Raw genomic sequence first — 22,284 nt, 5'->3', positions numbered from 1 at the left:
CACCTGCACTTGATTTTGTGGAACTTGGCGAAACGAATGCCAAGCCCTCGCGTTCGTTTTCCGTTTCAAGCTTCACTAATAACAAAAACGAGACAGTCTGGTCAAAATTATTTACAGGTCCCGTAGCTTTGCTGCACGCAGGCACGGACTAGGAAGGGCAGTTATGACAAGACGGCATGAGAGAGGGAGGTAACGCCGTGTAATAAGCGTAATGGATATGGCACCCCCGTGCGCTGCTGATTCTCTCTCGACTCCTCCCGCCTTCCCTTTTTTGCGCTTAGAAAAGGGGTAACGCAGCGCGCATGCGGTTGTATATTGAAACGAGGGAAGGTGAAGCTGCGCCTACCATGAAAAACAAACGACAGACTTGCGTGAAAGCAGTATTTTTTTTTTATTGTTGTTGTAGCCTTCGAGGTGTCGCCTGATATACGGAGGTTTTTTAGAAACTCACGCACGCGCGCGCGCACGGTTGAATATTTTTTCACTTCTTCGATTTGCTTTGACTTGTCGAGATAATTTTCTTTTTCTTCATTGTCGTCGCTCGAGATATAACCTCCGCGCCGAATTTCCTCGTCGGGCGTATTTATTTTCATAAAGTCAACGCTAAAATCGCCGTCCATTATGAGAAAAACCAAACATTCATCGCCTCCCGTACGTCACTTGGTACATTTCAACACCTATCAAACTCGCGAGCAATGTGTTCCAATGCACAAACGATGCACAGGAGGCGCTGCTGACAATTAAAAAATGATTTTTTTTATTTATCTTCAACTCTTTATCTCGCGTACTACGAACGAAAATAATATAAGAGAGAGAGAGAGAGAGAGAGAGAGAGAGAGAGAGAGAGAGAGAGAGAGAGAGAGAGAGAGAGAGAGAGAGAGCGAGAAGGCGCCGACTATTTATATTATTGGCCGTGCCCAAGTGTAAACACACATACGGGGATCTTCTCTCCGACACGATGATTTATCGGACGCGCGCGCCGCCGGCGCCCGGAAAATGTGACTTTTTTTCCCTTCTTTTTAGGTTTTATTGCTGGAAAAAATGTATTCGAGATTAACCAAAAAAAAGGAAACTTGGATCCGTTATGACTTGAGTGTGTTCAGTACATACTTCAGAGCTTGTCGGACGGACTTTTAATTTAGTTGGTTGAAATATTTGGCTTATCGATGTTGAAATTTCACTCTACTCGAAACGATTCAACTCGTTCCCGTCAGAAATTTGAATGTCGCGGACTACGAGATGAGATATGGGCAACGAGTCCATCATTTTCGAAATCCCAATCTCGCACAGCGCCCGTCGAAACGAATGTAAAGGGGAGACGCGCAAGAGGCAAAGGAGTGAAGAGAGCAGTGGCGTATTAAGTGCAGCCGTAGATTACCCGTCGCGGTACGGCGCTAAGGCTGAATTTAGATGCGTAACGCTCAAAACGCATCGGGGCAGATCAAAACAGAGCGGCGTCTCGCTCGAGTGGCCTCTCCTCTTCTTGGCCGGATACAAACATCGCGTCAACGCGGCTTTTTAGAAAAATCTCTCCGGGGCCCGAGATGTGTAACGAGGAAGAGATTTATGTGCTGCGCGCGAGGAGGAGGGATTTAACGGTTAATGACGAGAACACACGAGGCTTTGTTATCCATTGCTTTTTCTTATTATTGTGATTATTCTTTTCAAATGGAATTCTTGAGTCATGCAATTGAAGAGTGAGAGAGAAAATTAACGTATAAAGAAAGAGGCCGAGAGTTGCAATTACATATATCTGACACAAATTCGACGATATGTGGAAAAATAATACAATACTCTCGGGTTACAAATACATTAATTCACTTATATATTAAACTTATGTGACTATAAAGTTTTTTCCCGCGTTTTTTCTTTTTTTTTAATACGTTTGTTTACGTGTACGTGGCGAACTAAATTTGGTGTTACAAGGTATACATTTCATTTTTGTATCTACAAGACTAGTGGTGTGTATTTATACATACGTCTTAGCGAAAAAACTGTTAATTATCACTTTGCGTTCACAGCGAAGTCATTTATTGCTATATAATACTAGATTAACATCACTCGAGACAGAGAAAAACAAAGGCTTTCAATATTTTTTTTCGAAAAAATTGCACGATAGCGGTATCACATAATTTTATACAGTTCGGTTAGTACTTTTTTTTCTGTAAGTCATATACGAATGATGATTGCTACTTTTTTTTGTGAGTTTCTGAAGAATCTTTAGCACCGTTTTCATTATAATGAACGATTGTTTTTTTTCTCACATACAACTATCATTCATCTGTTATCCTTATAAAACGCCAAGTATCCGAGATCTTACCACAGACACATTTGGAAATATTCGTATTATAATTCTAAAAAAGAAATTAGCCGTTGTAAGTACAATTTTTGACTATGAAACATTAATTCTTTCGTTTCTCGAAATTAAATGCAAGATCATTGTGTTATTTTCAAACGCGAAAAATGCGCAGCTAAGTTACAAGCATTGACTATTTCCAGTATCCTGCCGATTCACGAATTGGAAGGAGATGTCCTTAGCAGCCGTACGAGTGGGTTGAGTTTGCCTTGCTCAGAGTCGCGATATTCCTTCAACAGCTGCGAGCAAAAAAAATTCATTCGATTCCTTCATAGGGAGGTCATGAATGTCTATAATACCTCGTAGGACATCTCGCAGGATAAAATGGCGGCAGCCTCTGAATTCTCATGGGTGGCTGCTAGGAGGGTTGGAAGGGTGAATCCAGCAAGTTTAGGATCGCCGTAAAAGGGAAAGGATAGCGTGCAAAGCTGCTGTAAGACACTTGGACCTGAGCCGGCTGACTGTAAAACCAACTGTAACAAAGAATTCAGTTTATTCAATAAATGATTGTCTATGCGTGTGGCGTACTTTTGAATAATAAGCTCCTTTGAAATCTCTCAATATCTAATGTCTCTTCTGTCGTGGTACCGAGGTGCTTCTGACCGTCGGACATTTGTTGGGATTTTGCAGATTGAAAAAATTTTAACTCTAGCATTTTGTCGAAGATTTAAGACGCTCTTCGAAATGCCTAAAAGTCTTTGGAAGATTCGTTGCAAGTTAATCTGCTTGATGATTGCGAAACTCAGAAAGCCCGCGAACCTCGTGAAAATGCCAACGAAACTTTCGAGCGAGAGCTCTTGGAGTCAAAAACGTTCGCGAGCGAAAGAAAAAGAAAAAAAAAACCGTTTTTTCTTTCTTGTCTTGTACAACTTCGTGGGAAAAGCGCACAGGTGGAACAAGCGCGTCTTGCAAGAAACACACAACACCTGCGCCTATGACCCGGACGCGCGGGCAAGTGTTGCTGCTTAACCCGCACGTGCGCGGACGTGCATAATGAATTTGCTCGGGATGCGACCATTTCGTACGTTACAATGTCGTTTCCTATCCTCGTGTTTCGGTTCAGCAGTTGCGTCGAAAGATTCTCCCTGACGCGTCCCTTCATTAGCTATCGAAAATGAAATCAGTGCGTCGGCAAAGGGAAATCGTGTTAACGATGAGCTGCAAAGTGCAGCGTGAAAAAATAAAATAAGTAATTAAAAAAAATCGCATTGGCTCATCGCGACGAGGCAAAAGTTGAAAGCTATACAGAGAGCACTTAAAAAGTATGAAAGATTCAACCGAAATTCCTCATCAAACACGCAGCTCGCGCAGTTCAATCGACAAAAATTAATCGAACCCTTATCCGAACAAACGAGCGGTACACGATTCCCTTTTTTTGCCGATTGCTTTTCCATTATTCTCCCGTCGATTTTCATTACAACGACGAGTGACAGACCAAAAAGGTGGCCGACACTTACAACAGCAACAGCAGCAGCAGCAGCAGCAGCAGCACACATAGTCTAGTGAAATAAAAAGGGAACGAGAGAGACGTGTGGCGACGATGCACTCAGACTCGATATAAATATATCTCTACGGCAATATCGATGGGGAGGGTCCTGAGTGTGTTTTGTCTAACGTCTACACGCCTATGTAGAGGCTTTTCACGTATGTATACATCTTTTTCTCATTATTAGACTTCAAAGCTCGTAGCGATCTGTCGATTAAATGTTTACTGCTTTCAATCAACGATACGTACTTTCTAACCCGTAAGCTGCTTGGCTGTGTTACCTTACGAGACATCCATTCTTTCGTAAATTAACAAACAAACGGATATCTAACATGACGTTCGAAAATGTCGATTCAATGCAAATCCTCGATCAAGAATGCGTCACAATCTCAAGGAAATAAAAAGAAAAAATTATTACGGGCCACCGTGCGCCGAAAAATAAATTATGCTATCGCGCGAAAGTAAAAAAATCCACTTCCTACAAGTCCCGGCCGAAGAAATTGTCAAGCGCCGCTCATAATACGTAGCTCGCTCGTGAATATGCATGAAGAAGCCGTCCTCCTTCGGCAAATAAATCTCTTTATTTCGCCGCTGCGCTCGCGCGCCTGGATTAGCATACATTAGCTGGAATTATTGATGAGGTGAGACGGACTCCGCGGAATTCCGTGGTCCGCGTGTGCGTGCGTGCGTGTGCGGGTTACGCAACCTGGTCCTTTTGCGAAATCGCCATCTCCCGACTTTTTCGGGCGGCCCTTATCGCGTCGTCATAACTCATCTACCCGTGCTAATGCGTCTGCATCGGGGACAAAGAGGCTCAGCTCCTTATCGCGTCGGCGGCATTTTTATGCTAAGCAGACACGAGACGATGACGACGCCCGATTTTCCAGTTGGATCTGGCTCTCGGTCCGGCTCGCTTGCCGCGCCTTTATCGCGGCGGTTTTCCGGGCGTCCGCCGCGGTTTCTTTGTTCGCCTCGGCCGGGAGAACCGAGCGATTCGCGCGTGACCCCCGCTCGGCGGAGGACCCGCCGAGTTATCGGACGGAGAGGAGGCGCATCCTTCAAGCCCGCCGACGAATTAATTAAAGGCCGCGCTTATCGGTAGAACGGTCTCGCAGGCGGAATTCCAGAGCGCGGGCCCCGCTCCGATACGGAGCCGCGCTCGGCGCGACATAAATTCGCCACTCTCTCCCTCTCTTATCGCCGCGTTATACCTGATTGTCGGGATTGTTGACGGCAAAGTAGCCAAGCACAACCAACAGCTCGCCCAGCAGCTGGCAGCTGGATATCATGGTCGTCGTCACTTCCGACTCGCGCGACAGTCTCGCGATCAGATGGCTGGCGGTCAGACGCCACTGCAAACTCGTCCCCTCGGCGCCGAGCAGAGTCTGCAAGGAGAGGGGCAAAGGCCAGGCTAATGAATCGAAAATGTCCCAGGCACGTCGACGTCGTCGCGGCAGCGAGAATAGACAGGCGAGAGCGTGTCGATCGCGCGAGAGCGAAGAAAGCTTCCGCGCCGGGCCGTCAATCGCGCGCGAAAAGGGTCGAGCGACGGCAGCGCCGAGTCCTAATTGCTTAATTGACTTGCAGCTTGCGCGGACGTGCAGACGCAGACGCGTCGAGCGACACCAGAAATATTCCGCCTCCGCGTGGCGGCCCAGCGCAATTTATTAATCATCGGTCGGGGATGAGAACGAGGACGCGCGCGATCGCAGATGCGTACGCGTCGCGCGGCGCGCGCCCCCAAATCGTAAAAAGAAGGCTCTCTCAGGTGCACGATTGAGACGTCACGACGGGTGGCACCCTCCACAACGCGAAAATTCAATTGTACAGCAGAGCGCATATGCGTCTCTCTCTCTCTCTCTCTCTCTCTCTCTCTCTCTCTCTCTCTCTGGATGATGATCTTTTCTCGTGTGGCTTTCCATTCCCGCGGGGATCGCGACGAGAGACCGCAAACGATTATAGACCGCCTCTGCTTTATTAGCTATTCCCTTTCATACTCGATCGCTTTACGCTCTCCTCTCTCTCTCTTCCCCCAGTGTCGGTCTTCTTCTCTCGATCGGCGATCGTCGTGCGCGGACTCACTTGCAGCTTCTGCAGGTCCAGCTCGGCCATGCACCTGAGCAGCTTCAGTCCTTTGCTAGCCAGACTCTTGGCGGGGCCGCCTTGGGGCTGGACCGGCGACGAGGGCGAGGTCGCGGGCTTGGCCAGCGCGGCGAGCGCGACGCTGGCGTACAGAGCGCCGATGACGCCGGCGGCCTCGGTCGAGCTCAGCAGGCCGAGCAGGTGCGCCTGGGCCGACGACGGCTCCGCGCAGGGCTGCGACGCGGCCGCGCCGTTGCCCTCCGAGGCGGCCTCGTTGGAGGCCACCGACGAGCCGTCGTGCGTCGGCACGGCAGTGGCGCCCGGCGCGCGCCGCAAGTGCGCGCACACGCGCGACAGCAGGTCGTACGAGGCCGTCAGCAGCGGGCACTCGCGTTCCGGCTCGAGCAAGAAGTCGGATTCGATCATCGCCCGGCTGTGCCGACTCACGCGCTCGACGAGGCCACTCGTCATCAAGTATCTGCAACAAACGGGCAAAAGCATTATTTTTCAAGCTTCACCGGCACTTGGCGCGCGCGCGCGTGCGCGCATATGCGCGGCGAGGGGGCCGTGACGCGAGGCGTGCGTGACAGCGTAACACGAGAGGATTATAACATCAGTGCGGGTAATTCTGATGTATATACACGGGGCCGGAGCACGGTACGCGACGAAGGGTGGGGAGCCTTCAATTTGCAAGATTGAAATCGAGACTGACTTTATTTTGGCTGCGCCATGGAAGCCGATGACTCTCCCTCTCTCTCTTCTCCGGGACTCGAGGCACATTCATCGGCATTAATTTTATGCAGGCTTTTCGCGCATCCTCTAATCTCGACTCTGCTCGTCGTCCTAAGAATACAATGTCGAATGACGCTAAATGTATTGTCCGAGCTAGACACTTTAAGCGGCGCTAACTCTCGCCAATATGCGCGAACTACAATATTATCTTTGCGTCGGCGATAGATCCAGCTGTAAAATGCGAGCAACAACAGCAAGAAAGGGAGCGACGCCGAAAGAATAACAGGCTCCGCGACACAAAAGATCATCGCGCAGGCGAGGCGAGCACTTGTTTTGCAATTCTCTCTCTCTCGCTCTCTAATCGAAAGCCAACGAGGGCGAGAGTGTGCCCAACTGTCGCATGCTGCTAATCCCGATCGATGTTTCGCGCGTCATTTGAACGATAAGCAAGTACGACAAGGGCCTTTTTTTCTATTACGCCATTCATACGTCGTTCCTGTCACACCCCTCACCAGCGCAAATTCGCTGATGAGATGCGCACGAGCGCTCGTCGTCCCCGTATTTTTGCAACTGAGGATTAGTTTGTGCATTGTTTTATCGGCAGTCTTGGGTATAACAATTCACGTGGACGCGTTCAATTTTTTAATGCCACACAATACGGGCTAATTTTTTTTTTTCAACACTCTGCACAATAACCAGACATTTTGCGGATTGATTAGAAAACGTATTATTTTTGCCGTAAAAAAGAAATCAGAAACGCTCCAGCTTCTCGCAAAAGAAAACAAACAAACATGAAGCGAGGAAAAGGTTCTGTAAAACAAATTACGGTAACGTTATCACGTAACCCGTGTCGTGTTTGAGATTTCAAAAGGACTTTGGAAATGTCGTCCAGTGTCTTGAGATTTCCTGTAAACCGAGGAATCCGTCGGAGGAAAAATGAAAAGACTTGGCTTTCCTTGCGAACAAAAGGAAAACATATCGAATGAAGGAAGCTTCAGTGGAGCGAAGCCTACGCGTCCGAGGAGAGATGAGACGCAAATGAGGCATAGGCCGAAAAGCAAGAGCCTTGTAGATAGACGCGCGCGCCAGTGAATTTATTTATTGCACCCCCGTGCGCGCTCAATCTCAACCCTCCCCTTTCTGCGCACTGGCGCTCGCAAGCCATTAGCTAACCATATGATTATTTCATATAGGCAGACGCAAGGGGATGCGATATAAAGGTATTAAAGCATCGACTGGCAAAGGAGCAGCCAACGAAGACTTGCTAATGGAAGATTAAAAGGGCTGCTGATGATGACGACAGAGTAAATGATTAGGATGGGCGGGTGTGTCGGTGTAATCGAATCGCGCAAAGTGTGATCGATGACCCTCTCTCTCTCTCTGTATCCTCGCGGCAACCGGTAGCTCCTCGCGAAGAGCTGTCGATGATTCAGCGTCATTATCGTCGTCGTCGCATCCCTCGCGCGCAACAACAATCCCTGACAGCGCCAGCGACGACTACTACATCAATGCGGGCAACTCGCGCACACTTGTTACAATATTTACAGAAGCGAGCAGCCTTGGAGATGTGTCCTCGGCCCCTGCCATTGACAAGTGCGCTCGCCTCGCAGAAATTATATAGCCCCTCTCGTTGCTGACAATGTACTTTTTTTTCCCCCGCTATTGTTGTGCCCGAGCCGGCGCTCGCCCTGGACGTGTCACCTTTCTCTCATGGCGCATAATACCCACGGCGAAACAATCATGCCAACTGACAGTTTTGCCCGCGCTCTTTTTGTTGCCCCCCCCCCCCCCCCCCCGCTCGGCATTCTGACGGTCTCGCGATCGACGGACTCGCGAGACGCACGGAGACGAGAGTCGCTCCTCCTGTGCATTCGGTGCCGCCGACGATCATTTATCCGAACTATTGTGTTGCGCGCCGCGGGACGGCAAATAAATATGGCTGGAGGGAGCTGGAGAAGCTATTAGGCGAGCGGCCGCCGAGAGAGCAAAGAGGCGCCGTGTCGCGCGCGCGCGCGAAAGTGGCAATATCCTGCGAGCCGCTACGCGCATTACAATACATTACCAATTCGAACGCTGAGTGTTGTGTGTGCGCGACTGTTTGCGGAGCGGAATGGATGCTCTCCGGCGTGCACGTCTGACGCGCGTCGTCGCTTCTCAAATAAACGCGCTTTTCGGCAATAAAAATCGATGGACGCGCGGGGCAGATGACCGTCGATGAAACACAAAAAATTAAAAAGAAAAAAGGAAACGGATCATCTGCGCGGCAGATGCTCGAGAAACATCAGCTGGCCTGATTCACCTTCCTCCGTAATTAGTTCCTCTATCTTTTACGGCCTAACCTTCTCCCCCCAGCAGAGTCGCAGCGGCGGTCACGCGTCGCTGTAAATATAATTCGGCTATTCGTTCGACAATAAAATGTAAGAATGCAGCTAGACGAAAGACATTCGATAGCGAGAGCAGACATTTGGTTAACCTTCATAAATAAATCGGCATTCTTCGAGGAAGGCAGGTATACTGGTAAGATAATTTCATCCAGATCGAGGAAAAAGAGTCTGCTCGATTATCAGTCGTCAGCGCAAAAAGAAGAAGCGCTCCAGTCAGTCACAGAGAAAGAGACACGCGCAGTCCCACAAAGCGACAAAAAAAGGTGGAAGTATCGGTCGGCGAGCGTAAAAAGAGTTTTTGCAGCGCGCAACCATGAAAGAGCGTTCGAGTGTATGTGTAGTATCGAGGGGTTGAATTCGGAGTCCATTAGCAGATTACGCGGCCGCCCAAGGAATATATCCCTTAGACTCTCTCTCTCTCTCTCTCTCTCTCTCTCTCTCTCTCTCTCTCTCTCTCTCTCTCTCTCTCTCTCTCTCTCTCTCTCTCTCTCTCTCTCTCTCTCTCTCTCTCTCTCTCTCTCTCTCTCTCTCTCTCTCTCTCTCTCTCTCTCTCTCTCTCTCTCTGTCTCTTCGGGCTTTTCGGGTTATTGATGGGCCGCACATTATACTGCCGCGCCACGCAAAAATCATTTTGTTGGATTATTTCTTCGGTTTATTTGTGTGTGTGTGTGTTTCTCTCTCTCTTTTTCTCATGATGATTCCTCGTCGATGCGCATGCTATTATATAAGTATATATATAGCTGCGTCATAAATTTTGTGATAAGCGGGAGCATGTGTGCGCGCGTGTTTTTTCTAGTGATGATGCAGAACTTTTTTTTAGTCTTTGGTGGGTTCATTAATTTGAGTACACTTTACTGTTGACGAGAGTATGGACGTTTTACACGAAGGTAATTGGGCAAACATCTCCATTCGTATGAAATAGAAATTGAAATAGATGAATCAAAGGTTACTTTAAATTTGGATAATTAATATTTCTTTTAATAAAAATTTTTTATGTAATGTCGAGAGTAAAAATAATAAAGAACCAACGAAAAGAAAAGAAAAAGAAAATCCAATGATATTTCCTCGAATCAATCCGTTGTAAGTAGATAAGTAGTTGTTCGTCTTCAAACAACTAACGAAAAGTAATGCATCTCTTGGAGAGAGAGAGAGAGAAAGAGAGAGAGAGAAAGCGAAGAAGGAACAAGTCAGGACTAATGGAGCAAGATACACACGCAGAGGAAAGGTGAGGCTCTGCGCTCTCGCGATACATAATTCGCTAGAAAATCGAATTACGTGCTGCGAGCGCCAAGATCAAACGACCGGTTGACCTCGTTTTCCTTGATTTGATTTCACATCTTTTTTTTTACAACTCGGCCCATCGATCCGATGCCATATAGCTCAAGCTTGTAATTATAGCGAGCGGCTGTTTACTTAGAGGGTGAAAAGGGCTTTTGTTTCAGACGCTCTGCTTGGATTTTGAAAGGTGAAAGGGGAGAGAGGTACGTAAGACGTTCGATTATGTTTCAACTCGATATTTGATGTCATCGATTTTTCCACGCAACAAAGGTCAACGATTTAAATTACAAGCTGCCGCTCCTCTCCGTTTTCTATTTGCTGAAAAGGAAAAATTCTCCGTCGTTATGATATTCACAAAAGGCGCATTAGTGCCGAGCGGGCGCATCGACGTCTTCCGTAATTCGCGCTCCCTTTCCAACGAAACTTTTTTTCCACGCAATTGTGCGCCAACACGATTGTCAAAATCAAGAAGAAAGGCTTGCAAAGTGGATAATTGGACGGATCGATAGTCAGCGAATAAAAATTCTTCTCTTTTCGCCGACCATAGGTACACAAAGCCGCCAAGGGCCAATTACACGGCTTAATCCCGTCGCTTGATTAGATGCTTCGCTCTGGGATTAGACTGTTTGCTCGATGATTTCTTTTCCTTCAAGACGCTGACGACGATGTAAGCAGCTGGATAGATTCTTTCTCAGATAGACGGAGGATTAGCAGATTTTTAATTTCCATAAGATTCAGATTACTCATCGATCGCCGAATGTTTGATTTGCGTTAATGAGATTTGGAAAGTTTTATTTACAGTATTTTCCATTTGATATCGATTTACATCGCCGCGAATGGTGTCTCGTTAAAGCAGCACGTTCACGAATCGAATTTCAATAATCAACAACAGGCCAGATTAAAGCGTGACTTTTCGTTTCTTTTCCTCCGGAAATTAAAGTACGTACTAATACGAATAGTCACGCAAAAAAATTGTTCTCCGCGCGACTCCAGTTACGCCGACGAAAATAGGAGAAGAAAAAAAATCGGAAGCGCGTTCCATAAAAAGGGTTGCACCAACCAGGAAGTTGACCCAGGTGCCCGTAGATATAGTGGATATCGGATCGCCTTGAGTAAATATCTGTGTGACTGACTGACGGCTCTTCTAGACACAAAAACGCATTTTATGGGTGGTCTCTCGATGTTCGGGTTACCAACATAGTTTCTCTCACTCTCTCTCTCTCTTTTTCCTCGCTCGCGCTTTTCTTTCACGCGCGTGTATTTTTGCCTGTATATCTTTGAGCGACTTGAAACTCGAGATGGTTTTGGCCAAATTTCACACTCGTACAATATTTACACAAAGCAATTTATTTGCGAGACAGAAGAAAGTATCTATGTTGAAGGAATTCGGCATTAAACTTACCCAACCATGTCCTGAAGTCGCGATTGTAAGCTTAGCTTGTCGAATGGATTATCAGGTACGAGAGTGCAAAGAAGTTGAGTCGCCGCCACAGCCACCGAACCATTTCCATTGCAGCCATTGGCGGTCATCTCCTGCGCTTGACTCGCGTCGTCGAGACTCGTTACTGCCTGCGATTTCAACAAATAATGCATTAAAAACAAACATACAACTCAATACTATTTTTAACTTCGAATGTACGCAGCGATCATTTACAACGAGAGAGCGAGATGAAAATCCAAACGCTAGCGCATTCGTCATAAACGGCACAGCCTCAAAAAGGTTCACTCCTCTGCCCCCCTCCGCCGCGCCACGTAGTACGCGCGCGACCGACAATGCATTAGCGCTCGGAGCTTTTAGTGACGTCACGCTTTGTGTCGCCAAGTGCGATTCGTCATTTGCGCCTTTCACAGAGCTTTTTTTCGCCGCATAGAGCACTCACTTTTTTCCCTTTACTTGTCTTTTGTAATGCTTTTTTTTTTTTAAAGAGAGGGTGGAAAGCGTTTGACGGTGATTGGTTCGACGCGGGGATGGGAGTGATTTTTTTCCCTATACTTTTCACAAAATGAGCGCTGAATGATGATGATGATGCGAGAAATGTCAGTCTAACGGGAAGGAAATTTATGGAGGCGTAGGTATGATATGGATGAAAAATTAAGGCACAGATTATTTTCGAGTAATTCCTTTATTTATTGAAACGGTCGATCATTCACTACCATTGCAAAGATCGGTGTTTCAATTGTTAGGGAAACTTCGAGGAAGAGAGTCGTGGAAATGGAAAAACCTGCGTTAAGAAATGGAACTTTTTCGTAAGTATACCTTTAGCCTCCACTCGAGTAGGCGAATAACAGAAGCCTTTCAAAGTTATTTCAAAGTCATTCTAAAGTTTTTAAAATATCCCAAAACACTTCAATCCGGATGTCAATCGGCCACCAAACTGAGAAAATATCCCTCGCATCGAATTAAACCCCAGCTTTACCCACACTTTGAACAGCCGCACACAAAATACGTCGACCGACTAAATATAATCCATCCAAAGAGCAAAAGAGAAGAAGAAGAAACTCGTTCCTCGCGTTTCCTGGCAATCAAAATACCAAGCGAATGAAGCTGCGCGAGCGCGCAATCGGAACAATGACAAACTGCATCAAACACGTGCCGACAATATCCGGGAAAAACTCTCCCCTCGAGAGAAAAATTGTAAATTTCAACTTGCGGAAATCGCGGACCCTTGTACTGTGTCTTTCTGTTCAATGATCCGCGACCGAAAAAGGGACACGCGTACGCACTAATAAAAGTCCGTCGGCCGATTAGTTCGTAAGGGAACCGTTCGATTTACGAGCGTTTCCTTTCAAATTTTCGGATTTCTCTAAATGAAATATATATATATATATATACATATGCGCGTATGCATTTCTGCCGAGCTTTCAGTTTTATACACAGAATCGCATCTATTGTTTGATACGACAAGCGTTACAGGGCGTATTATAACCGTGAAACAATTATTGGCATTGCATCGAATTGATATATTATTGTGCCTTTGTGCCATTCATTAATTTTTTCGACAAATTTTCTTCGTGTGTTTTTCTAGATGACAGTGAGTTCACAAAAAAAAAAAAAAGATTTAATCCTATTAATCGATTAGCTTCGACGACAACAAGAAAAATGCGCGTCGAGATAAAATAAATTAGTTTCTTATTAACGGCTATTATTTACTCGCAAAAATTTTCGAAATGAAAAGTTCCTTGACCATACGTCCATAATGTATATCCGTCAACGAAAGCGCAACCAAAATCAAAACAACACCGAAATTCTCAAATGAGTAAAAAAAATACCCAAGCTAAATCCTTCGAAATCCTCATTAATCGAAACTCGGTAAAAAAAAAAGAACGACTACATAAAACCACTCGAGCAAAAAAAGAGCTTATCGGTAGGAAAAGAAGGAAGAATAAAAAAGTCGAAAGGAATGCCGTCGCGGTCTCGCGCGGCAACGGCACGCAAGCGTTAATCCGAGTGACAGGCGGCTCGCGTCGCTCAAAATTTTGCGTGACGGTAGCCAAGTAAGAGAGAAAGAGGGAGATGGAGAGGGAGAGGGAGAGAGAGAGAGAGAGAGAGAGAGAGAGAGAGAGAGAGAGAGAGAGAGAGAAAGAAACGCGAGATGCCCGATGATCCGACGAGCTTTACCAACTTTTTTTCGTTTCTTATTATGAACGTGATTAATGCTTGCGGTATTTTTTTTAAGTAACTAATGTGCTATTGAAAACGAAAATCTTTTTAGTTGTTGCGCGCCATCGAGCGGATAGGTGAGAAACTAGAGGATGGTCTACGGTAGGTAAGTATAGGCGAATGAGGAAGAAAATGATTTGAATTGCAGAAACCTTACCTCAAGACGCTGCATCAGGAGATCAAGTATCACAATTATTTTGTTGCTTAGTAAAACAGCCTCGATGTTTGTCGAATGCCCGCTCAGAGCGGATACGTACACTCGGCATATCGACACGATACTTCTGTAAGTCAAATTGAAGAAGAATATTTTAGTTTGTATTCGATTGATTTATAAACATAACGCTTACTTATTTGGTAACGTATAAGTAGTATTATTCTGTATGTTCAAACAAAGGTTCAACAAGTTCGTCAGTGTTTCAAAGCCATAGAGCTGAGAAAACGCATCTTGATCCAGAGGACACTAAAATGTGCAATCAACGGCATTACGTTTATATTTTCTAAACATTCTAGAAAAATAAATCTCGTACTAACCGATTTGGAAAACCCTCTCGCGATTTCTCCGAGACACCTTTCTAAACTAGCTACAGCCACAACTGACCATGTAGTTTTGGCGTGATTCTGACAAAGCTTATCCAACTCTTTTAGATTTCTTCTGAATTTTGATTTATTCGAAGAATCAACCACATGAGCACCATCGCTATTTTTAACCAAATCTTCATACTCCTGACTTCTGGCGGTCATACGTTGTTTGATTTTTCGACTACGTCGTTTTAACGCTTTTTGTTTTTCCTTGGCTACTCGATTGTCGGTGTCTGCTGGACTTTGATAATCTTTGATTTGTGAGATATTGAACTTTTGAAGCTCATCGCGGCAGGGTTCTCGACCATCGTGCACCTTTCGCACTGCTTCGCAGTGAACTTTGCCTTTTAGGTGAGATAATAACTGGACTTCGTTTAAAATCTAAAAATACGATTGTTTTTTTAAAAATCATGTAATATTCTTGTTGTATTCGAGTACATACCATTTTACTACAAAGCGTGCACTGTTTTAAACTCGGATAACTCTTCAACGTAGGTGGAACTTCCTCAGCTCTCATAATCGACGATTCAATAGCTCGCTGACGAATATGTTCGATATTTTCCACATGCCTTCTCGCAGATTCTTGTTGTTTCTGTGCAATTTTCTTTTGTAATTCTTCCTGATTAGCCAATTGAGCTGCATGTAAAGCCGACAGTCTTTCCTCGCGATCGCGAGCTTTCTCGCGTGCAAGTTCTTGACGTTCCTTTTCACGTTCCAGTTGCATCTTGCCTACGCGTTCCTCTCGCTCGCGACGAGCTTGTCGCATACGTTGAATGCGTAGTTGACGCTCGGCTTCCAGAGCACGACGACGTTCTTCAGCTGCGGCTTCTTTGGCTGCTTTCTCTTCTTGACGACGTTGACGTTCTTCCTGAATTCCCTGCAGTCTTTCCTCTTGCTCTTGACACAAAGCCATGAAATCGTGTCGTTTGTTTTGCGCTTCCAACTCGTTAATGAATGCTATCTCTTTCAATTTGGAATCTTCGTCATGAGCTTTTCTCACGATTTCCAACAAATGCTGCGTTCTATTTTCCTCCGCCCTTTTCAATTTCATTTCCAGGCGTATCCGCTTGTCTTCGATCAATTGATTCTTTGCTATCTTCACGTCTTCAACTTTGTTCAACAACTCGCGGAGACGCTGAGACTTTTCCTTTAATAGCTTCTGTCGTTTGTGTTGCGCGCAAGCTTGTTTCGCTTGATACCTAAAAAGTATTCCGAAATCACAATATAATGATCGCGCTAACAAAAAAAATCTAACTTACCTTTTGAGAGTTTCCGGTAAAGATCTTTTCCTCGATGGCGACGAAAGTTTCTGATGCAATTCCAACGCCCTTCCTGGATGTCGAGCGACCAGCGCTTGCAATTGAGCCAGAGTATCCATTCGTTCAGCCCACGACATACCCTCGAGCATATTTTCATAGCGATCCTCCAAACTCATTTCATCATTCTCGTCGGCACTGCTCAGAGATTGAAGCGGCAAATCTTCGGTATCCAACACTAGTTCTCCGTCAGTTTCATCTGTCTCTGTGTCTATATCGATCTCCGTAGATTCTAATTCAAGAATCTGACGTTGAAGTGACGCTTCCTCGTCCGAAAGTTGCTTTGACCTTTGGGAATCTGCTTCCTCGGTTTTTCGCTCTTCTTCGAGAATGATACGCTCACGTTCTGCTTGGGCAGCCATAAATTGTTGAATTCGCTTTTCCAACAATTCAGCCTCGCTTTCGAAAATCGCTGCAATTGTTTGCGACGTCGATTTCGTCTCGGTTATATTAGTTGATGCACTTTTACTCTACAAATAAATAAATATTTATCGTTAACATTCGATCGGTACATTGATTGAAAAGAGTATTGATATAAATAGCCGTTACTTTCAATTCTTCATTGACAAGTTTGCCTTCGTCTCTCTTAGCCTTCTCGACCTTGAGATCCGTCTTGACTTTCACTACTTCATTAGTGACATTCTTATCGACCTTCCCACCAATGTTCCTCCTCTTTTGTTTGCCATCTATAGTTGCCTCTTTCTTCTTCCCAGAGTCGATACACAATGCCGGCATAGAGGTAGCAGTACTAGGTTTATGAAATCTCGTTGATATGTTCAAATTGTGAGTACTGCCACGACGTGTACGACTTTTCACCGTTTGCCAACCATCGACGTCGAGCTTCGGCTTGGACTTTGTTGTTAACACTTCCACTGAAGCACTCACATCTTCCGTTTCTTGTTGAGCTTGCATTCGTCTACGTACGATAACAGACGTTCCTGGTCGAATTTTGTTTGGAGCTGCGGAACCTTTAACACCTAAAGTTGTTTTACTTCGGGTAATTTTCGGTGGTTCTTGTTGAGTCGGTGCTGATGGCACATTGCCAAGTGTTGATTTCATTCGAGAGACCATTGAGTATGCTGGTTTTGGTAGATTTGGTTTTGATTTTGGTGCGGTTGTCATTGGGCTTGTTGGCTTCATTAGCAATCTAGCGGCATTGGTATTTGGTGCTGATTTTATTTCTGGTGGACTGGAACTAAAAATTTTTATTACACGTACAGTAAGGCTTTATTTCGTCAGTAGTCAGAAAATAAAAAAATATACCTTATATTATTAGCAGTACAATTCTTATTCAAGTTTGTATTTATTTGATTCTTCATAGTCTCAATATCTTTTTTGAGATCATTGTTTTTCTTGATAACCCCATCAATATTATTTTCGTTGTTAACGTTATTAGGATGAATATCCGGCGGTTTCGTACGATTTATATTTGGTTGTAGAGGTCGAGTGATATTTCGTGTCATGTTAGTATTTTTAGTGTCGGTATTGATCTTCGCATTAGCATTACTCTCGGATAAAACTTTAGGCTCATTGGCAGATGATGGACGTTTTAGAACGCTCGTTGATCTTGTGTTCACTTTGGATACTACTGGTTTTTCCTTTAATATTTTACCTAAAATAAATAATTTACTTTAAGATAATGAATATGAAAAACCAAAATAAGAAGTAAAATCAATTTACCATCATTTTTTGAACCTTGATTTTTAGTTTCTTTGACAATTTTTGGATTTCTCACGCCAACATCCGGTTTTCCTAATGATTCGGTTTTATTATCAGTAATAGTCACTTTATGTTCAATGATGGTTTGCTCAACAATTGTATGATCAATAGGACTTATAGGGCTTGTTCTTTGCAAAGGGCTTCCAGGCTTGGGAACTACATTTGAATTCCACATTCTACATGGAGAAGTTTTCCTAACTTCCCATGCCAGAGGAGTTCTTCTCAAGGGTGGTGGGAAAGTTTCATAAGCCCATTTGACTTTGAACCATTCTATGAGATTGTGAAAATCACGAGTGTAATTTTCCAAAACCAAGATCACCTCTTTACATTCTGAAATATTCTCATCCTCCTCACAAGTCTCATAGATAGCATCAACTGCACGCTGAAGATTTCCAAACAGAAATGCCCAGTACCTAGCTTGTAACTCTACAATAACAAAATACATAAATTTCAGACTCTCAAGAATAGAGAACTGATTAAGACATACCTGATCGCTTATCACGACCAGTTGAAGCTGATCGTACTCGAGCATTAGTTTTGATTGATCGCTTTGTATTGGCTGATTGTAGAATTCTAGGAACACTTGGTGGTTTGCGTGTAATTTTCTCAATGCTATCAGACTCTAATGGAACATTGAAGGCTATCAAGTTCCTAGCTGCTCTGCCTTCTTCCTGCACTAACAACCTTACATCTGACATTATGATGATATCTGTAATGATACTGATATAATAAAGGCATCACTGAATAATGAATAGTTGAATTTATAGATAAAAATAATCTTGATTTTATAATTTTGTAATTTTTAAATAAGTAATTCTAAAGCATAAATATAAAATTCTTAAAATTAATGATATTAAATGATACAAAGAAAAAATTAATAATTTGAAGCGCATAAAATGCCACAAAATCATTTGTTTAGAGTACACCAAACTTTGTTTACGTTCATACGATTGCCTTAAAACAAAATTCAATGCTGTAGTACAAGCGAAAAATTCATTATCGTGACCTCAACGACACCTTAAATCTGCAGACAATTACTGCACGACTTGAAAGACCCTCCGTTTAACTTGATTTTTCGGTTTACAAAATAGGAGTAGTAAAATAAGTGTGTTAATCTGAGAACATATTACGCACCATTTAAAGGTTATGTGTTCTGGTTGTTTGACAAACAATAGGTCGTTAATGAAATCGATGTAAAAAAATTATCTTATAGTCGAATGGTTTTTTCCGGTTTAATGAATTTTCCTCAAATCTGAAACATGCGTAAGATCCGTGAAGTCGCGAGAAGACAGTACAGTTGACATTTTTTGACAGAGACTAGTCATTGGCGAAACCACGGTAAAACTGACAATGCTAAAAGCGTGCTCATTCAGCCTTTTGCCGCGCCGAGCGCGCGAGTAACTATACGTATGTAGTACTAGTACATTTTTTCTATTTTATAGTTAAATGAGAAACTATAATTGTATTCAGATTTTGACAAAATCTAATTATAAAAGTTTTGAATAAATTTAATTTGAAATCTTCAAGACTATTGCTAAAATATAAACATGTATTAATTAAAGAATACAAATTTACTTTTCATGTATAATTATATATATTTAAAATTATTTAAAAAATTTTAAAAAATTCATCAACTCCAAAATATTAAACTAAAAGATCTATCTTTTGCTATCAATCATCCTCATAAATAAAAATTTCTCTACCGCACGTCTGCATATTTTTATAAAGGTGTTCGCTCTCTCTAGATATAGACGTGCACAAGGGAAAGAAATTATAACTCAAAAAGAGAGATGTATTACAGGCGCGATGTATGGCAAATCAAATTAGCGCGTCAATGTCCTTCGTCACATATATATAGGCCTATAAGTCTTCTGCGGAAAAAGGAGGCGGCGACGCGACACCAACCACACAAAAGAGAGAGGCTATCGACTGAGTAGCAGCTGATTCAAGCAGATCTGCGAGAGAGTAGGTGACGAAAAGGTTTTTTTCTCCGACACAGGCTTCAATTGTTATTCAAGTGTAACAAAGAACAGGTTACTATTCCGAGTATGAAATTATTGAATGATTGGCTTTTTTTTTTCATTGCTCGCGACTATCAAACGCAAAAGAATTTGGTTTTTTAGAGTGATTTTTCTTCCCGTACTGTTTGGAACACAATGGTGTGTGTATGTGTGTCGAAGTAACTAATTTTTGTTTAAAATCGATCAAAAAGATTTTTATCTAATTAGAAAGATGGTTTCTCTTAAGTAAAAATTGATCTTGTTTTCACTAGTTACTTTGCGTAGTTTTTTAATAATCTTCCAAATCCTAGACAGTCAACATAACCTCGGATTTTTTTAGTGTGATTTCGCCTACATTACTGTGTCTAAATCACCATCTTTGCGTTCTTTGATTACCTTTCTGCTACTCTAAGCATTAGTCTTGACTCGGTACGATATGCATGCTCGTGTTAGCGAATGTTTAAAAATTGATACAAATGATGTAGTTTATTGATTTAATGAAACCAGGCTTTATCTTTATAGAGATTAACAAATTGAATTAAAAATGGCTGCACTACCAAGAAGAATTATCAAAGAAACACAGAGACTTATGCAAGAACCAGTGCCAGGCATCAGCGCAGTGCCTGATGATACCAATGCCAGATACTTTCATGTCATAGTTACGGGTCCTGAAGATTCACCCTTTGAGGGTGGACTCTTCAAATTAGAATTATTTCTTCCTGAAGACTATCCCATGTCTGCACCTAAAGTGAGATTTATCACCAAAATATATCATCCGAACATTGACAAGTAAGAACATTTTATTGTTTCGATACCAAAAATTGTGCATAGCAACTGCGCAGCAATTTTTATCTTTTTATTATAATTTAGATTTGAAATTTGTGTTCATTGAATTGAACTTTAATCATATTTTATTATCTATTGAATGTTATTTGTAGGCTTGGCAGGATCTGTCTAGATATTTTAAAAGACAAATGGAGTCCAGCTCTCCAGATAAGAACTGTGCTACTGTCGATACAAGCTCTGTTAAGCGCTCCAAATCCAGATGATCCACTGGCAAACGACGTTGCTGAGCTTTGGAAGGTGAATGAGAGCGAGGCGATACGTAACGCCAAAGAATGGACACGCAGATACGCCATGGACAACTGATCTCAGCGCTAGCGCTGTTATTGATGAGAGAGAGAGAGAGAGAGAAAGAAAGAGAGCAGGCAAATGTTTATGCAAAGTTTTTTTGTGGGACGATTTATCAAAACGCTTTGTTCCGTCAACATCTCCACACATCAATACACTTACATTTCACACAGACTAATGTCGCCTTTTTTTCGGCTTGTCCTCCTTTTCACGCTGCCGTCTTTGGTTCTTTTCCTTCGTTTGGATTTTTCCACGATCCAACAGTATTTTAAAAACTCTCAGAATGAATGATTGTATCATTAAAGATTTTCTGAGTTTAAAGTTCAGAAATTTCTCTAACGATAGCAATGCCATGAGTAAGAGAAAAAAAAATCACGAAATATAAGAATACGAATGATCCCCATGGTACATAGGCGTCTCTGACAGATTGTTTCGGATACTTCGCTCGCATAATAAATGGAGAAAAGCATACGTTATTAATGTTGTACATGAAATTTTGCTAATACTACGGATAAGGAAAAGAAATGAATAACCGACCTTCGCGTTTGATGAACTTTTTTTTTCTTATCAAGGAAAAAAATTGTCTCAAAACTAATGTTTCTGCCAGTCGTCCACAATGAAAGGAAAAAAAAATTAAAACAATTACATGTATCTTAAGTACGATTGTAAAACAAAGAAGGAGGTATAAAAAAAACTAATATCTTAGTTTTAATTTTACGTAATTGCATTAAGGTATTCCTTTTTTGTAGATAAGTCTTAAGATCGATCGTTTATTGTATAACAAATTAATTAAATAAGAACAAACTGTTTGAAGAAGCGAGTACTTTTATAAAGTAAAATAATAAAAAACAGGAACTGATAATGTGCTGAAATATTCATTGTTGTTCTCGTAACCCTACGTATTAAAAATAAAAATGCAACAATGACGAAAGAAAAAAACAGTGGTGCGGTACATATATATCATTTACACAAGAAAAAAACTACGTTTTTACGTGTACTGTCACCTCGTGCCTTTTGCAATGTCGTATTTTTTCGCAGAAATATTTTAAAATAAGAAACGCACCGTTTTCCCAACATCATTTATCTTTTTTACGTCACGTTAAAGTTATTTTTATAGGAGTAGCTTCCACAAGAGAATAAAAAAACACCCGGTTTACTGAAAAAAATTAAACAGAATGTTAACTCTGTGATAAGAAACTGCGAAGCATATCCATATATGTTGACTACACTTTGACAAAATGCTTAAATCAATATATTATACAGTACTCAGACAACTGCAGCGGTTGAAAATGAATAAATAATTATTTATGTGTATTGAAATACGTAGATAATTTAGCTTGATTTAAAAAAAACCATTAAAGTTGCCTAAGCGTATTATATGATTCATAGACGGCCAAGATTTAAAAAAGATATTTAGACAATAGCATTTACGAATAAATAATAAAAAGAAGCTGAGGCATTGAACTGACAGTGTGTGTTATTTTCATTTTTAACGGCATCCTCGAAGATTTTATTTTCCCTATAGCTCACCATCATTAGAAGTTTGAACATAAAAGATGG

The 22,284-nt window shown here is 42.7% G+C and overlaps 2 protein-coding genes across 5 annotated transcripts; one reads left to right on the top strand and one right to left on the bottom strand.

Moving 5' to 3' along the window:
- Positions 1–1,633: 1,633 nt before the first annotated feature.
- On the bottom strand, positions 1,634–18,905 carry LOC131674424 (S phase cyclin A-associated protein in the endoplasmic reticulum). 3 transcript variants are annotated; one of them, XM_058953105.1, is made up of 15 exons: positions 18,728–18,905; positions 18,081–18,302; positions 17,555–18,019; positions 17,138–17,486; positions 16,418–17,069; positions 15,818–16,344; positions 15,001–15,757; positions 14,511–14,939; positions 14,327–14,439; positions 14,137–14,260; positions 11,721–11,887; positions 5,925–6,402; positions 5,054–5,227; positions 2,656–2,829; positions 1,634–2,595 (listed from the first exon to the last, which is right to left on the bottom strand). In XM_058953105.1, the coding sequence occupies exons 2-15, from the start codon at positions 18,289–18,291 to the stop codon at positions 2,512–2,514; spliced, it is 4,704 nt and encodes a 1,567-aa protein (XP_058809088.1). In that variant the 5' UTR covers positions 18,292–18,302; positions 18,728–18,905; the 3' UTR covers positions 1,634–2,511. The 3 variants fall into 3 exon arrangements, with proteins under 3 accessions (XP_058809088.1, XP_058809085.1, XP_058809087.1); XM_058953102.1 differs by having other exon boundaries at positions 16,424–17,069; XM_058953104.1 differs by having other exon boundaries at positions 16,424–17,063.
- Positions 18,906–19,487: 582 nt separating this feature from the next.
- Positions 19,488–22,183, top strand: LOC131674426 (ubiquitin-conjugating enzyme E2 N). Of its 2 annotated transcripts, none has more exons than XM_058953108.1 (3): positions 19,488–19,626; positions 20,116–20,382; positions 20,532–22,183. In XM_058953108.1, exons 2-3 carry the CDS (start codon positions 20,138–20,140, stop codon positions 20,740–20,742), a joined length of 456 nt encoding a protein of 151 aa, XP_058809091.1. In that variant the 5' UTR covers positions 19,488–19,626; positions 20,116–20,137; the 3' UTR covers positions 20,743–22,183. The 2 variants fall into 2 exon arrangements, with proteins under 2 accessions (XP_058809091.1, XP_058809092.1); XM_058953109.1 differs by having other exon boundaries at positions 19,543–19,639.
- Positions 22,184–22,284: the final 101 nt, after the last annotated feature.

Source organism: Phymastichus coffea, unplaced genomic scaffold, assembly GCF_024137745.1.
Source record: "Phymastichus coffea isolate CEN01 unplaced genomic scaffold, Cenicafe_Pcof_1.1 PCOF00242, whole genome shotgun sequence".
NCBI lineage: Eukaryota > Metazoa > Arthropoda > Insecta > Hymenoptera > Eulophidae > Phymastichus > Phymastichus coffea.
This window is presented reverse-complemented; position numbering and strand designations above follow the sequence as displayed.

Coding starts and splice junctions, on each gene's coding strand:
- LOC131674426 (XM_058953108.1), top strand. CDS start 20,138: ATGGCTGCACTACCAAGAAGAATTATCAAAGAAACACAGAGACTTATG. Junction 20,383..20,531: donor TATCATCCGAACATTGACAA/GTAAGAACATTT, acceptor TGTTATTTGTAG/GCTTGGCAGGATCTGTCTAG.
- LOC131674424 (XM_058953105.1), bottom strand. CDS start 18,291: ATGTCAGATGTAAGGTTGTTAGTGCAGGAAGAAGGCAGAGCAGCTAGG. Junction 17,487..17,554: donor TCAAGGTTCAAAAAATGATG/GTAAATTGATTT, acceptor TATTTATTTTAG/GTAAAATATTAAAGGAAAAA. Junction 14,440..14,510: donor CGAGAGGGTTTTCCAAATCG/GTTAGTACGAGA, acceptor TGCACATTTTAG/TGTCCTCTGGATCAAGATGC.